An 18,168-nucleotide genomic window follows, 5' to 3' on the forward strand; every position below is an offset into this window, starting at 1 on the left:
TTTTGAGCAGCTAATGTCTTTATCTTCACTGTCTTGTTACATTAACTCAGTTCCAGACCTTCACGTTCTTCAGTGGAGACATGGCTGTGAGATCGATGAAGCAGATGGAAATGTCAGATTTCTGAAAGGCATTGATGAGTACAGCTACGATGGAAAGGAGTTCCTCTCTTTTGATGATGAGAACATGCGGTGGATCGCTCCAGTTCCAGAAGCTGAGCCAACCAAAAGGAAATGGGATGATGTGCCCATCCTGAACCAGTACACCAAGGGTTACCTGGAGAAAGAATGTGTGGACTGGCTCACCAAATTCATGGAGTACGGAAAAGAAGCACTGAGAAAACACTGTGAGTCCCAAAGTCCTTGTATATTTTTCTAGTGGCTTATTTCCTGAAAGCATCATCATCATCATCATCATCATTCTTTATTTAAGCTCGGGTTTACATCAAAGGGGGCCCTCATTTACAGACAATAATAAGAGACAATAAAACAATAATAGGAAACAATAAAATATGAGTAAAAATATATAAAAATAATAATAGTATATAAAATAGAAAAATTAAAGATCAAAATAAATAGATAAATAAAATATTCAACTAAAACAGTTACAAACAGAACTAAAATAATTCAGAAGTAAAGATTTAAAAACCCTGGGAGAAACGAGCGAGTCAGGCTTTAGAGTACCTTGTTCACTTAACCCCCAACTGCTCCCTGGGTGCTGTGGATAGGGCTGCCCACCGCTCTGGGCAAGCGTGCTCACTGCCCCCTAGTGTGTGTTCACTAGTGTGCATGTATTAGAACAAGAAGCTGGTGAAGGAGAAGCGACTTCAGCCTCGTAAAACAGTCGAACGTTGAGAGACATTTTATAATAAACTGTTCTCCTTTTGAGGAAAAGTTTTCTGGTGGAGACGGGAGGAAAGCAGTTATAGCTAAATCTTAAAGCAGAGCAGAGTAAATCTGCGTTTTCGTTTACATTGTTTAGTCTATACTAGGACATCAACACACACTGAGACATACTGGACATTGAGTATTGTGGCTCCCAAGCTGGTTTGACTTTTGTTGAAAGGACAAAATGTCTCTTCTTATCATTTGTGCTGTGACTCCTGACCTAACCTGGCTTTAATGCAGAGGGAGCCGGTCGGATTTCTCACTCATCCAGTTGTGTTTTTGTTATGTGCCCCACAGACTGTCCGGGAATTTGTGAATCGATTCAGAATCGTCCATGTTAGCATCGCGATGCACCTAAGAATCTATTTTTCTCCACCCCCAGTACTTAAACTCATTTTCTCCTTCAATAGCGGATCCATGTAAAGTTACACCATTTAAAATGTTATTTTCAATATGAGCAGGTCTGGAATGAATTAAGTGAATGAATTAACTAAACGTTCTCTGACGTGCTGACCGTCACTCACTCTGACGAGTCAGCTGTCCTCAGACTTTTTGTAAAAGGTCGCTTTAAATTGGCTACAGTGTCGCAGAAAACACGTTTACAGGTTGTTTGCTGCTGTCTGGTAGTTAACCCTGCAGAAGATGGTAACGGGCTACTGCAGGACATTTTTGAAACTTTGTGAAAAATGAAAAATGGAAACAGTGTGTGTGCATTTCATTGACTTTTCCTTTTTCAAAACTAAAAAAGGAATTTATTTCTGTCATTTCAGCCAAACCAGATGTTCATGCATTTGCAAAGAAATCTACAACTGACTCGACCAAGCTGACCCTGACCTGCCTGGCCACGGGCTTCTACCCCAAAGACGTGAAGATGAGTGTGAGGAAGTTCCGCACTTCACTGCCTGAACATCTAGTAACATCTTCAGGAGTCAGACCCAATGGTGATGGAACCTACCAGCTGAGGAAGAGTGTGAAGATCCAGAAGGACGATACAGCAGATTATGACTGTTATGTGACTCACGTCACCCTCGAAGAACCGATAGTTAAACAATGGGGTAATTATATCTGTGTATCTAATGTATTTCTGGTCTTTTATAGTTTAGAATTAGTTTCTCAGTGTAAATCTAAACCCTGTTTAACAGAATGGCAGATGTGCAGAGACTAGACCCAAAACTACATGATGAGGGCAGCTTTAAAGTATTTCCCCACTTTAATCAATACTAATATTGTTGTAAATGTTTTCTGTCCCAAATAGAGCCAGGAGAGCAGGGTTCGCAGGAACGATGTCTTTATTTGAAGATGTTCTTTTAATCTGTTAATCAAAGCTCAGCTTTGCTCTAACAGTTCGCTTTAGGTTAAGCTCACGTCTTACTCTCTCAGCCCTCAGCGCTAGACTGTCTCAGTACTTACTAATCTACATAGACCACAGCCAGGGGGCTAGCTCCGCCTTCAAAATAAGAGTCCTTATAGAAAAACCCAACAAATAAATGCTGCAGAACAATTACCCCAAAATTACCATGAACACATTCTTGACCAAACTGCTACATATTGCTGGTGTTGGAACAAAACCTTGTATCTCCATTTTTGTCACTGTTTTTTTAAATTTTAGAAATAATTTGAAAAAGCCTGTTTCCTTTTACATTTTATGTAAATTTAACGATGAATGCACCTTAAGAAACAGCCCAAAATGACTCAGGAAAAAAGTCTAGTAACATTGATTCATAGTAAAAGTACGGTAGGTTTTTTCCTTCTTCTGTAAAGTTACTATTTTGGAGATATAAGTGTTGTCAAGAAATTAACATTTTGCTGGCTGAAGTCAAGGTTTTGTTCCGACAGCAGTTAAAAACACGTACGTATGAATGTGTAGATATTTTTTAGAAGTAGCTGCTACTTGCAGTTGTAGTCATTATTTTCAGTAATTTCAGTTCAGCCACATCTACAAAAACAGATTCGCTTAAAGGGAATTTCAGGGATTTTCACACTTTCTGCATAATTCTGTGTGTGAAGTGTAAACAGAGTGATTCAGAGTGGTTTGGTGTGAAATGGTTATATATCTTTTCAGTGGTGGTGATAGAAACCAGGTGTCGCCATGACTACAACACAAATATAGACATTTTATTTACTATCCAAACCACCAGTGAACCTACACGAGTCTTCTGAGTTTATATGGAATGTTGATGATGGAAAATAGTGGAAAATCTGAAATAATAAGTTTTCTTTGGAGACTATTTTGCCTCACAGCGCCCTGCATGTATCCCTCTGACCTTAATAGATTAAGTATGTTTTGGGCCAAAATCTTCTCTAAACAATCATAAATCAATGTCTCGGTCATCAGGCAGTGTCTGGTTCCTGTCACCACCACAGGGAACGATTCTGACTCGGTAAGCTTATCTAGAACGGAGTGTTTCACACTAAACCACTCTGAATGAACCTGTTTACACCTGAAACAATTTTGAAAAATCTCTGGAATCTCCTTTAAACTTATTATTATTCTTATTATTTTAATATTATTCAAGCATCCAAAATGGTTTTATTGGGGACAAAATACACATAAATACATGATACAATATGTGATGTATACAAAAACCACATTGTTCCATATTTTTTCTTTTTTCCTTTAGTTTTAGCTGTTGTCTGTCTATTCTAGTTACTTTCCCCTTATGTTAAAAAAGGCAAGCACAAATAGCCACTTGTATACCTAACAACAGAATGTATATGTTGTCCTGACACAATCTTTTACAGATGAACCAATAGATATAGGGCAATATTCAGTGTAAAGTCCTGCTTGGGAAATTGTTGGTCAGACTGGGTTATGAGCAGCAGGCTCTTCAAAAAAATCATCATTCCTGTAAACACTGGTCTCCTGAACTCTCACATATGTCACAGATAAAGATTTACCACATCCTGATAACCACAGGAAAAAAAACACTTCTGCTGCAAGTCTTTGTCTTCTCAAGTCAGGACTTGCCTGCTAGCCACCTATCTTTGAGCTCTGACCTGCCCCCTTGTGGATATAGCTTCATTTTCTAGAGAAAAGGTGCTGCTCACAGAGCCGCTGTGTGTGCATCTGCAGGAGCCACCAAAGCTGAGCACTTTTCATACAGGTACAGAGTTGGGTTCTGTCACTGGGACCTGATGGAGGGCTGAAATTGAAGGAGTCCTCTGTTAAATCTCATACAGGCTCCTGAGTTCTGATGTTGCGTAAGCAGCAGTTCAGTACTGATGCAGAGGCTCTGTAGACCTGCAGTAGTACACTAGACTGGGATTGGCTGTGACTAATATTTGTAGAGAATAATAATGTTTTCAGTAGCTTTATGCTGGTGCAGTATTGCAGCGGGTTGAGCAAAATCTGTCACCCCTGCAGATGAACGATAGAAGAGAGTCCACTTTAGATTTACAGCATGTTTTCACTGTCATGGTAGAACAAAAATATATAACTGGTTTTTGTTCAACACCGTTCTGTTTACAGACAAACTGTGCTTTGACTGTGAGAGTTCAGGACTGGTTGGAGCAGTGATTGGCGGAGTGGTGGTGCTTCTGCTGATTCTCGGTGGGATCATCTTCGCCCTTATAAAGAAGGGGAAAATTGGTGAGTATAGACTATCTTAGTACAGGTTGTGTTCAAAGAGTGAAGTCTATTTATTGAAAATGTACTACCAAAAGGAAAAAAAGCCTCCTCAGGCTTCCACCTCAGCACCTTCATCCTTAAAATGAGATGCACAATGACAGGAAGAAGCTCATCACCAGGGAAATGTGTGATTAGGATCTTGTCATCATAAAACCAACAGTTCAGAAAAGTTCTTAACTAATGTTCAGAACACAGTGGTGAATTTACTTAAATACTTCTTGGTCAGTGTGAAATGAGCTAATGGTCCCTCCTTTTTAGCTGAAGTTAGTATTAAATGTTAAGGTCTGAAATGGCCTTGTTTATTTGATGATTTATGTAGTGAGGTCAGTCTTTTTCCAAGTTTATCATAGCTTAGCATCAAATATTGTTTTTCCATTATTTTGACTAAACAAAAATATAAACAATAATAGAAATGCAATTCTGAAAACCAAACAGCAGTTAATGTTCATTTTACATGTGCGTAATATTTTTTATTTACCAGGCATTCCAGGTGCTGTAAATGCTGCAACTGGTCAGTGTCAATATGATTTTGTTGCAGCTCTACAGACTGAGCAGCTGAGCAGAGTGACAGCCTGCTGTGTTCAGTGTGAGAGCAGCTTCGGTTTTCATAGCCCTTTTCTCCAGTAACCAGTTTCATTAGGGCAGACAATGCAGTAACACCAAAGAGAAGCCTGCAACATGCTTTCCCATTTTGGTCAGTCACAAGGAAATTTCAGGTTTCATGTTCAGGTTTTATTGTATAGGGAAATTTCTGTGAATATTGACTGAAAGAGAGACCAGCCAACTCTACAGACTGAGCAGCTGATGCCGCGCTTATCATGAAAGCTGCTTCGGTTTTCATAACCAGTTTCAGTACAGCAGATTATGCAGTAGCAGCTCAGAGAGGCTTAAACCAGAGAACATAAACACGCTAACGCTTCAGATCAGAAATTCAGCAGTTGCTTCTTGTCTTGCTTCTTCTGTGGAGCCGAGCGTTTTGCCAGCAGGGTATTCTGAGAATCTGACAACAACCCCATAAACTCATTTAAATCTGCTGCCAGAGGAGTTCGACTGCATAATCGCCCACACTGGCCAGAGAGAAGTAAATCAGCCTCTGAACTGTGTTTTGTATATATTTTCCCCAGTCAAAGTCCAGTTTAGAAACAGCCATGATTTGTGGGCTAAAATAAAAAATGGCTAAAGCTTACTATGTTATGATGGCCTGCAGACCACAGTTACTGTTCACCAACCGTTCTTAAGCACAAGTGTCTTCTTAAAACCAACTTAAGCAGTTTTCATGGAGATTCTGACATTCACCAGTGTTTTCTTATCTAGGTTTTGTTCTTAGGTAAGAACAGAATCTACACTCACTCTAGAGCACAAAGCTGTGAACAGTTCTGCGCTTTAAGAACACGCCATGAATCTGACGCAGACTTTTTCCTAGAACCTTTCTCAAGAACACTTTCAGGAAGATGGTAAATGAGGCCCATTGTTATCAGGCTGTTAGTCTGGGTTATATTAAATTGTTTTTCACTACTATAGAGTGTTTCAGAGGACAGACGACATATTAGGACAGATATATAGGAAAATGCAGATTATAAGACTAAACTGGTTTATTTTTGTGCTGTTGAAAGGAGCAGACAGCAGTTTTGCTGACATTTAAATTGTCCAACTGAAAAGCGGTCATCCATCCCGCACACCGAGAACATATCAGTGACGTCTGGTGCTGCTGACAGTCGGCTCAAGACTGTTGTTTATCACTGGAAACTGTCTGTAGTGGCTTTTTAGGAAATCAGAGGGAGTGAATTTTTCTACAGAGCTTTGCACAGCAGGGCTTTGCAGACAGACGGTCTGTATTTCAGGCAACAAAAGAATGAACTGCGTCCTAATTTTTTCCTTTTAACAAGTCTGATGGTAACCTTGTTCCTTTTCAGGTGGGGCCAGCAATGGTGGGTCAGGAATACCGAATGGTCACTCTGATCAAACAGCGGAGCAGACAGCTGCTTCACCTTAAACTCAGCAGGACAAATTATCATAAGTAGTTCATACGTTACAATGTGTGCATTACAAATACAGATATACAGTAGAAAAACAAAACCATAAAAGACTTTCTGAAAGGGACGAGGAGGATTAGACAGAAATGTCTACATTTAAAAATATGATCAAACATACAAACTGAAACATTTTCTCTGAACTATATAAAAATATAGTCTTGAATTCCTCAAAATCACCACACCGTGTCTTAATATCTGCTTCAAATCACCTGATAAATATCTTCAGATGTTTAACTGACCTGCTCTTCAGACTGAAATCCACATTGACTGTTAATCTATTATAGAGAAGCCTGTATAGTTAGAAGTGTTGTTTATTATGAAAAAATAAGCTCAAACTTTTGACTAGTTTTGTGTCACGTTCTTTTTGTGATTATACATATTGGCTGAATAATTATAACTGCTGGCACTGAAATATCTTATGATTCATTGAAGAATATGGATATTTCAAAGTAATCTTCAGAGGTCTAGACCTGCTGCTCACAGTCAGGATCCTGTGGATTTACTTACAGCAGATTACAGATGGATTACAGTTACAGCTGCTTCAGATTATTTAAATAGTTACCCCCAAAAATATTATTGATTATATCTGATAACTGTGTATTTATCCTTAATATGTCTTTCTGTAAAACACCAGTTCTGTTCTTATTAGCTCATTGGCCACTTTATTAGAAACCCCTTCCTTGAAGCTCCACCTTGTGGTGTACAGTTAAACTCTGTAGTTCATCTGTCACCAGTTTGTGTTAGTCGTTCTCTAAACCTTCATCAGTGGTCAGTTTCTGACCTCAGAGCTGCTCTTGTCTGGATAATTATGGGTGGACGGTCCACTCTCAACCCAGCCCTGATACTGACTTGTGTAAAACCTACAATAACACTGCTGTGTCTCAAACATTCATTCCAGCTCCACACACAACACCACATCAGTCTCCACCGTGTGTTTCTAATAAAGTGGCCAGTTAGTGGAAGTACAAGGTAGGTGTTTCTAATAAAGTGGCCAGTGAGTGGAAGTACAAGGTAGGTGTTTCTAATAAAGTGGCCAGTTAATGGAAGTACAAGGTAGGTGTTTCTAATAAAGTGGCCAGTTAATGGAAGTACAAGGTAGCTGTTTCTAATAAAGTGACTGGTGATGGTACATAACAACAATTTAATATCTGTTTCACAGGAACTCCAGAACAGAGGAAGTGAATTACACTGGAACTCCAGATCATTCAGGATTCCACACCAGACTTTCTTACAGCACAGACTCTTTTCCATTCTGTAAGATTTGGGCATTTGGAGACCTCTCTGGTGGAAACGTGTAACTGCACACAACATGTAATTTTGTAACATGGGTCTGCGCGGGACTGTTTTTTCAGTTTCGCTCCCACAAGATTTCATCCTGCTCCCATAGAAAATGGTAATCGTTTGTACTGTTCAAGCCCACAACTGAAATGTGCTTTCCTGCTTCCGCCCACACAGTTCCATCAAGGGGAAGTGACATTCAATATCTGACACAGTTTATTCACAGATACATTCCTCTCTGCTGAAATAACACAGCAGTCATGGTCATCAGGCTCACTGTGAGTAACTTCACCAAACGCCATTTATGCACCATTTAAACACAAAGCAGGAATTAAACCACAGAGTGGCTATTTTTGGTGTTTTGCGGGGCAGCTGTGGCCTTCGTATCATTTAGGGATGGTTCTGCTTTATTCTGGCTGTTCATTAGTTTGTGGCACTTCTCTTTATGTGTGCTTCATCCCGCTCCCGCCTGCAGTGGGCTGGGTTCCCTCCCGCTTCCACTCACAACACTGAAAATTAGACCCAGAAGGCATTGTGGCGGGTCCAGCGGGAATCCACAGGATTGCAGACCCCTACTTCAAACCCCTTCCCTGAGGAGATGATTCTGATGACTGAGAGTAAGACGCGTCTTCTGAGGATGTGAATCAATAATTTACTGTTGTCATCATTTCTTCATCAGTATAATGTTAATTTAATGTTCGATTCTCTGGTCAGGCTACGAGGGTCCTTTCTGTGTGGAGTCTGTATGTTCCCCCTGTATCTGTGTGGGTTTCCTCCCACAGTCCAAAGACCTGCAGTCAGACTAAACTGCCCCAGGTATGTGTGTGTGTGTGTGTGAGAGAGCAAAGAGCAGTGGTTCAAGGTCAACGTGGACATCCTGATCCAGCGAATGAGACACACAAATTCCAGTTAGTGATTTATCTCTCTTCATATAAAATCCCAAGTTTCCATTCTCTGTATGATTTTCCTGGTTTTGATCCAGCTAATGTCTTTATCTTCACTGTCTTGTCACATTAATTCCTCACATTTACAGGTTGTTTGCCACAGCACACTGGTTAACTCTGTAGCAGATGGTAACAGGCTACTGAAGGAAATTTAAAAAAATAAACAGTGTGTATGTATGTGCATTTTATTTTATTTCCTTTTTCAATAAAAAAGGAATTTATTGCTGTTCTTTCAGCTAAACCAGATGTTCATGCATTTGCAAAGAAATCTACAACTAACTCAGGCAGACTGACCCTGACCTGCCTGGCCACGGGCTTCTACCCCAAAGACGTGAAGCTGGATGTGAGGAAGTTGCACACTTCACAGCCTGAACACCTACTAAGATCTTCAGGAGTCAGACCCAATGAAGATGGAGCCTACCGGAGTGTGGAGATCCAGGAGGACCAAACAGCAGATTATGACTGCTATGTGACTCACAGCTCCATCAAAGAACCACTAGTTACAAAATGGGGTAATTCGATTTACAATTCTTGGGATTCCTAGCAGAGTATAAGTCATTCCATGTTCTGCTTTTTCACTGTTACTGCAATTGTTTGCTTTATATAACTGTAAATGCTGCTTAACAGTACAGCAGATGTGCAGAGACTAGACCAGAAATTAGCTTTTTAAATTGCATTAAGCTGCTTATGACACAGAACTTCAAAATATTGCCGACTTTAATCAATAAATGTAGAATTATTGGTAACAATGACACATTTCCCCATTAACCCTTCCTGCACCATTGTGACTAATTTTAAATAAGGGGAAAATGTACGTATGTCCTCATACAGTAACTTTTCAAATAAACCTGTGTTAGTCCTGGACAAAGAAACCCTGAGCGTAGGGTTCTCTCAGGCAGGTCAATGTTCATACATCCTTGGAATAAAGCCGTTCTGATCTGGACCGTCTCTAAAACACTGGTTGATTTCAGTAGCGTAATGCAGTCGGGTTGATCAGAATAAGATTTCTATACAGATTCATTGTAGATGAGGAGGCCATACTTCAGATTCAGAGTTACATCTGCTGTTCCCACAGTTCATTTATTCCATTTGAAAACTTTCATTTCAGAAACTGTTTTTTGTTATTTAAAAAATGTGGCTCAGATTTTTGTTCATTTATGTGTCTACAGAGGGCCCTCCCTCGCAGGGTGGTCTGGGTTTGGCTATTGGAGGAGTTGTAGGTGTGATTTGTGCTGGTTAGAGTTGTCATCTTTATCCTGAATGTATAAACTGAGTTCATATTCCGAGGATTATATTCAGATTCTGTTCAAAGTACAAAGAATATGCACTCTGAAAATGGACTTCTATGTCAGATGACCAAAAAAAAAAAAAATCTGGCTGAGAAGTGTTCTACTTGCCGTTATCTGTGATAACAGAATGTTTTTTTTTTCATATTTTCCACTGGTTGCTAAGTATTGACTGCTTTACAAAAGTACAAAGTACAAAAGTACAAAAGTAGTGACAGTAGAACTAAACACACTGGCATTAACCAGAAGTGAACAGAATTGGGTGCGAAAAGTAACTCTAGCACATACTGAAGTACGGAAACAGCTGAGCTGAACCTGAGATTCTGACAGTTTCATGGTCTGTCTGTGACAGAGCAGTAAAGTCAGTTTACACTGAACATTTGTTGGGTATTTGACATTCTCTCCTCAATTTCTCATGAAATAAACATTCGAAAAAGATCAAAACTACATTTCCTCACTCCTCAGAATAAAGCCAACAAAACAATCAAATATATTTCAGAAGTATCACTTGTTAAAGTGCACAAAACATGATCATTTGGAAATGAGGATAACTGGTGCGATAGTCATTAAGGGACCATCTAAAAAGTACATACATATGTTTTATTTCATGTATTTTGCTAAAAGAGGGCAAAATCTCACTTGTAATAAACAGAGTGGCGTCTCTTAACTGGGTTTTGCAGTTGACTAAAAGGAGGCCGCTTTCTTAACTGGCTTTGAACTGTTTAGATGTTCTGTTAATGACTAAAGCATCTGCCTTTCTGAAACATTGTAGATTGTTTTCTGTCTTCACAGGACTGAGAAAATGTAGGATTGATCATTTTTCAATATTTGTTTCATGAGAAATTGAGAAAAGTTGAATATTCAGAAAAAAAAGTTTATTATTAATGCATCTTGATGCATCTTTTTTCTGTACAGGATTTCTATTTTCTTACTGTCTGAGGACTTGGTACTTTTAAAGCAAAGTATTTGTAATGATCCATAATGCGTTTACTTCTAATATCTTGTATTAATAAATCAAATGGAGGTGATGTGGTTAGTGAACTAACTTGTTTGGAGCACATTAAACGTTGCTGCCACTCATCTGTGATAAAATTAGCAGTTATGGTGAAATAAGATCCAGTGGTGATGGACGTCCACACAGCACATGTTACAGCTATCCTACCCGTTTTCTTCAGTGATTTCATAACTTCGGTTTTTGTCTGGTTGTATGGGGAGTTCCCTGGGTCAGTAAAATATCTTTGAGACTGGTCGCTGTATCTCGGCTCCAAAGTGTGCAACACAGCCTGAAAGCCCTGGTTCTCAAAGACTGAGAACGGACGCAAATCCTTAGCAATAAAAGTTGTGATAGAGTTTGAAATTCGCCTCCGAGTTGGGTGCAAGTTTTGACATCACTTACTTGATAGTGCTCTGGTTGGCAGCAAGTATAACTGGACGGGAAACGGGTGGAAACATGTAATACGGTTTCTCATGTTTGTTGTTTCCAAAATATTTTAGTTTAGTGTGACACAACCTGCATATAGTGTGGCTCTTATCCAGGTCCCTTTTCCCTTCAGCTTCATAGAAGCCAAAGTGCTTCCATACGCTAACTCAGGGGTCAGCAACATACGGCTCTTTTACTGTCCCGATAAAAGTAATCCTCCTTTACAGTAAAAAAAAAAAACTCTGCTGATCGTTCTAACGCTGTTTAACAATAAATGGTCTTAAACGCTGCTAATTCACCACACTATAACCCTGAAGGCCGGCGTGCAGACTGCAGGTCACAGCTACGCACAGTCTCGCCTCGCTAGTAGCGAACGTAAAGACAAAAAGACTGATTTATGACAAACATTTGGAGACGAATGGACTTATTTGCACTTATAAGCAGCACAGTTGGTTTCCTGGTATGTTCAATCTGCAACGAGAGACTGTCACACACTAAAAAAAGCATAAGCATACCTAGCCAAAAAAGCTTGATTCTGATTCTGATTGTTCAATTTGCAACGAGAGACTGTCACACAATAAAAAAACAAACACTAAAAAGTCGCAAAGATGAAGCAAGCTTCTCGTTCGAATTCTCCCGTTCCACCTTAAATGGTGCCGCATTTACATTCGGCGCCTCAGGCACCATTTAAGGTGGAACGGGAGAATTCGAACGAGAAGCTTGTGTGACAGTCTCTCGTTGCAAATTGAACAATCAGAATCAGAATCAAGCTTTTTTGGCTAGGTATGCTTACGCGTACAAGGAATTTGGTTTTGGTGGCGAATGAGAAGCAACTTAAGCCTCGTAAAACATTGAGAAATATTTTACAAGAAATTGATCTACTTTTGAGGAAAGGTTTTCTGGTGGAGATGAGAGGAAAGCGGCTACAGCTAAAGCTTAAACCAGAGCGAAGTAAATCTGTGTTTTCGTTTAACGTTCTCTAGCGGCTCTAGCTGCTCCGCAAACATGCAACCACTTCAATGCCACAGAAGATTTGAGAGAGGAGTCTGCGAGTAGCTGTAGCGAACAAACAGGACCCCTACCTGCCCGGGGCTACAGCCAAAGCTACAGGCTGACAGTAACCTGTATGAGGTTTCCCTGTCCAGTAAAATGGATCGCCTCACCACATCCATATACCAGCGCACGTACAAATGCTGCTCAGTCAGTACGCTCACTGAACGCTGTTACACTATCAGGCAGAGATTTTGGAGGAAAGGGGGCGACAGCTGGACCAAACCAAACCAAATCCTGTTCTCTGGGACGAAATATATGTGGTGAACGACTTGATTCGCAGTACAGGGCTGTGGACTTGCTGTCTCAGGTGAGAGAGCCCTCTGGCTAAACCTCGCCGACACTCAAAAAGCAGAGGGCATGGACGCGGCTCATGACCCCACCAAAGGTCTTTTCAGACCAGCCCTGGAGAAAATGAGAGAAACCAGCATTCTCAGGAAACAGGAAGATGAGGCTTCCAACCTTTGCCTGCCACGCAGACAGGTACCATGCCCTCCTCAGCTCAGTGCATCAAACCATGACTGTAACAGAAGCCACAACGCTAATGAGTAGCTTTAGTAAAGCAGCAACTACATAGCCAAAGAGTTTCACAATAGATTTGGGAAAGAAAATGGTCAATTCATTATTCAGACAAAACCTGCACAGATTAAAACGTAGTGTGCTTTGATGAGTGTGAAATAAACTCACAGACCAGCTTAAAAAACTGTTTTACTGAAACTGATTGGTTCACTTTTTTAATGCCTTCAAATTAATACTGACATGATACGGCAAGCTTTTTTATGTATGCGCTGAACTCTCTCTTTTCTCAGCAATTAATCAATTAGTTATGTAGATTAATTAAATAAATAATCACTTTAAATCGGCATTTTTTTAAATTAAATTTTTTAGCACAAAATAGCAAATCTTTGCTACTCATGTGACCTTGTAATACATGTTTACGTCTCAGTAAAAGTGCAGGAAATCAACAGTATCATTTACTTCCAACGCAAAAACATTTTGTAAGACTATATCACATTACATAAATCCATAAAAAGTAAAGATTAATCTTGGCACAGCTGATGTAAACACACATTTGTACAAGTTCTGTGTGAAACATTTCCTTTAGAAGTCCATTCCAAAAAGACAGTGAGATCTGATTCACTTTAATTAGACTACAACACTAGTAATTGCTTTGTTTTTACCTGCATACAATCCAGGGGGCTTATTTTTCAGCTGAGCATACATATAGTTTTGTGTGTAAACCTCATATATGCACATTCCTAGTGGTGGAGAAGTGTAATCACAGGTAAACCCATTATGAGATACACAAACTCAAATTTATTATCATCTATTTTAGCTTAACTGACTGAATGATTGGTGATTATTGTGCTTATAAACTGTAAAAATGCTTCATCAGTTCAGCCTAAAGAACAGTAAATAAACAATTTGAATCAAAGTAAAATAGTTTTTCAGAAGCATGAAGGTGATATTTTCATATTAAATTATTCTAGTAAGATATTTTTGCATGGTAAAATTGAATTCTTACAAGAGAATTCAGTTATTAAACTTTCATAGTTCATGTTGTTATGTTAAAGAACTAAGAACTGTTGCAACATTATGCAACTTATGCAACATTTCAGTTCAGCTTTTTTCTGCTACTGGGGAATTTTAAAGGGAAGTAGGTTTGCTGTGTATAGCAATTTAAGCTGTGTAAAAAAAAAAAAAGCATATTTTTTACTTATCTCTAAAGCTTGTGGTTCTGACACTGATTCAGATAATAATAATATTCCATATTAAATCTATTTTAATATGAGTAATATTTCTTATCAAATAACGAGTGTCCGCTGTAACTCAGCTGTGATGTGACCTTACTGTGTCTGTTTCAGGAAGGGGATCAAATAAGAGCAGCACTGAAAACATATCAGCTGACTTTGATGCTTCATCTGACTCTGGTAATGTTTCTGCTGGAGTAATGTCTGAACACACTGAGCTCAGTTTTATTTTTTAATTGTGTTACATTGTTTATTGTTGGTAAATAATTGTAGTATCTTTGAGAAAACACACTGTGAGAATCAGAGTGTGTGGATTTTTGGAGGATCCTCCTGAGCTTTAGGGACAATTGATCTTTGTTTCAGATTCTCAGAGAATGAACTGCCCTGTATATGTATTTTAAAAAGTCAATGAATATGTTGCTTTTCAGGCTCCAGAAGCAGTGGGTCACTATGTGACAGTGCGGAGAACGTTAATGAAGCCAGCGCGTTGCTGGGGAGTGATGCTGATAAAGTGGCAAATGATTCACTTCTAGATGAAGAGCAGGAACTGATGTCTAAAACTCCTGTAAGTCTATAAATGTGGAATCATGTGGTTGAAAATACAAACATAGAAAAGAAATACATAAAAAACACAGAATAGTTTCTGAAATGGGCAGGGGGGTGAATTGGACAGAAATGTGGAAAAGTTAAAGTTTAAGTACATTTACCACTTCCTGGAAATCACATGTTCAAAACTGATGGTTTTACTCCATGAAAGAGTTACAGAAAAGCATGAGCCAGTGTAGAAAACAAACATCTTCTTTGAACTGAAACAACAGTTATTGATTTTCATCTAGTTAAAGGAGCAAAGGAAAAAATCTTTTTCTAAGATTTTAGCTTAAAACATTCCAACATTAACTAAAATCATCAACAGAATGTGAAGAAATTACAGTTTTGATATTTTGTCAAAGATGTCTCTGTATCGTGTTGCAGAGATATCTACTGATGTTAGCATGCTAACCAGCTAGTTCCGGCCCGTTCTGTATCATAATACCACTTTGTGCCTCAAGAGGCGATAGTGCGTCACTGTAGCGCCGAGTCAGTCATTAGTCTAATATGAGAGGATAAAGAAGTAGCTGCCCACTCCCACCAAGAAATTACATGGGAAAGAAGTTACATAACTTGATGCAAAACAAGAGTTAGCATTGGCACTGCTTTCCACCACTGGGGACTGCAGCTCTTGGTGAATCTTCTTGCTTTGGTAGCTTTTCATTAAAATTTACATAATTTATATTACACAATGAAAATATATATAATTGAATTTAGATGTTTATACTGTTATAGCATGAAATATCATGAAAAAATCATTTTAAGCATGCAGGCTCAAACTTTTGACTAGTAGAGTATGACGTTCTTCTCTGGTTATGCATATTGGTTGGACAGTTATATCTTACAGAGATATTGAGAATATATGGGTGGAGGTACAAGGTAGGTGCTTCTAATAAAGTGGCCAGTTAGTGGAAGTACAATGTGGCTGTTTCTAATAAAGTGGATGGTGAGTATATAACAATGATTTAATCGCTTTGTTTCACAGGAAACCCCTGGGAGAGTGTGATTTATTTGATAAATTTCATTTGATTTCACCATGCCGCATTCATTTGATGTGGCACGGTGGCGCAGTGTGTAGCACTGTTGCCTCACAGCAAGAAGGTCCTGGGTTTGATTCCCGACCGGGTCACCGAGGTCCTTTCTGTGTGGAGCTTGCATGTTCTCCCTGTGTCTGTGTGGGTTAGGGGCAGTCGTGGGCTGGAGGTTAGGGAACTCAGCTGACAGTTTGTGACTGAAGTGCCCTTGAGCAAGACACCTAACCCCCAACTGCTCCCCGGGCGCCGTGGATAGGACTGCCCACCGCTCCAGGCAAGTGTGCTTGCGGCCTCCTAGTGTGTATGTGTTCACTAGTGTGTATGTGGTGTTTCACTGCACGGATGGGTTAAATGCGGAGGTCTAATTCTGATGTGTTCAGACACAGTTGGCTAAAAAGGTTCATTTCAAGTGTGACATCAGACCGCAAGTTGTGATAATGCTGCAGAGCTTGTGGTCCATTGGAACTGAACTCCAGATCATCCAGGATTATACACCAGCACTTTCATTTACAGCACAGACTCTTATCCAGTCAAAGGCTGAGTCAGCACTTTTTCATTCCCATATCATGGGAAACTGAATTATCCATGCCTTTTTGAATTAGCAACTGTTCAATTATGCACATAAACATTGTTAAAGTCTCAAAATGTAGTGTTCCCAGTACATACAATCTATATATGGAACCTAAACTGCAAAAACAGCCCAGGAAAAAAATACAAATAAAAGAAAAATGTGATATAAGCCCTTTAATAGAAATCCTCCACATTTTAAAAACAACAGTATATTACACGTCTGTTAATGATAAAAGTAGACAGTCTGGCACCTCAAAAGCATCAAATAACAGTTTGATACACTGCTCTTTCAACATATGGTGAAATATATATATTTCTTTATTAACTCTAAGCACTATCTGGGTGAAGTGTACTGATTGTCATGTTTTAAGGAAATCCCTGCTGGAATAATCCATAGAAACCATTTAGTGTTCTTGCTGGTTTCTGATGGTTTTGGAATGTGTTTTGGCTTTTTAGTGGGTTGATATCAGAGTGTAAAGGATCCTAATGGTTTAACAGGTGACCAATGGCTGATTCTAAATGCATTTGATGGTTTCCTAATGGAATCTAAAGGTATTCTACAAAAAACCAGTGGTCCCTTTTGGAAACCATTAGGCCAATTCCAATTAGAAAGCAAAACCAGGTTTTCAATCCTAATGGCTTTTAATGGTCCTTTTTCAGCAGGGATGTGTATAGAGGGCTATACAGACCTCTTTTCTCTCATGTTTCTACTTTTAATTAAATTACATCTGACATGGTGTGTTTTTGTTTTTTCCATACAGTACTGAGCCTCAGCTATGTTCCAAAGTCTCTTAAATTAGGTGTAATTAAACCCCTAATAAAGAAACCTAGTCTTGATCCCTCTGAGTTATCAAACTATAGACCTATTTCAAATCTTCCCTTTTTTCAAGAATTTTAGAGAAAGCTGTGGCAAAACAATTATGTTCCCATCTGCATAGGAGTAATATATATGAAAAATTTCAGTCTGGCTTCAGGCCTCACCATAGTACCGAAACAGCGTTAGTGAAAATTGTAAATTATCTATCATTATCCGCTGACAAAGGAAACATATCCTTACTGGTTTTACTCGATCTTAGTGCAGCTTTTGACACAATAGACCATTCCATTCTATTAGACAGGCTTGAGAAACTAGTAGGAGTGACAGGTAAAGCTCTTTCATGGTTCAAATCTTACCTTAGTGATGCTTTGAGTTTGTTAATGTAAATGGTGAACCATCAGCTCTCACAAGAGTAAAGCATGGTGTTCCACAGGGCTCTGTCTTAGGACCCATGTTATTTACCTTATATATGCTACCACTAGGTACCTTCATTAGAAAACATGGCATCAGTTTCCACTGCTATGCCGATGATACACAATTATATATTTCAGCTAAATCAGAGGACAAAACTGAACATAATAAGACAGAGGACTGTGTAAAAGACATTAAAGACTGGATGTCAAGTAACTTCCTCTTACTAAACTCAGACAAAACAGTTCTTCTTCTTGGTCTAAAAGCTGTTAGGGATAATCTGCCTACGTTTCCTCTTAATCTCGATAGTTTCTCAGTTGCACCAGGCACATCTGTAAAAAGGTGTCACGGTTGATCCCAGTCTGGCCTTCGATGAGCATATTACCAATATTACCAGAATAGCTTTCCTCCACCTGCGTAACATCGCTAAATTAAGAAATGCACTGTCGCTACAGGACGCAGAAACGTTAGTT

The 18,168-nt window shown here is 39.2% G+C and overlaps 1 protein-coding gene and 1 long non-coding RNA gene across 2 annotated transcripts in view; both read left to right on the forward strand.

The window, feature by feature from the left end:
* Positions 1-18,168, forward strand: part of LOC118815118 (class I histocompatibility antigen, F10 alpha chain-like) — a 40,225-nt gene that overhangs the window by 5,166 nt on the left and 16,891 nt on the right. The window contains exons 3-4 of the mRNA XM_036581057.1: positions 57-344; positions 1,656-1,940. Of these exons, the coding sequence (XP_036436950.1) occupies positions 57-344; positions 1,656-1,940 (573 nt within the window). The remainder of the gene's footprint in view (positions 1-56; positions 345-1,655; positions 1,941-18,168) is intronic.
* LOC118815126 lies at positions 4,360-11,099 on the forward strand. The gene is made up of 3 exons (XR_005007784.1): positions 4,360-4,474; positions 7,706-8,441; positions 8,539-11,099. It is a non-coding gene; the product is annotated as an uncharacterized LOC118815126 (long non-coding RNA).

Source organism: Colossoma macropomum, unplaced genomic scaffold (genome assembly GCF_904425465.1).
Source record: "Colossoma macropomum unplaced genomic scaffold, Colossoma_macropomum, whole genome shotgun sequence".
In the NCBI taxonomy this organism is placed as follows: domain Eukaryota; kingdom Metazoa; phylum Chordata; class Actinopteri; order Characiformes; family Serrasalmidae; genus Colossoma; species Colossoma macropomum.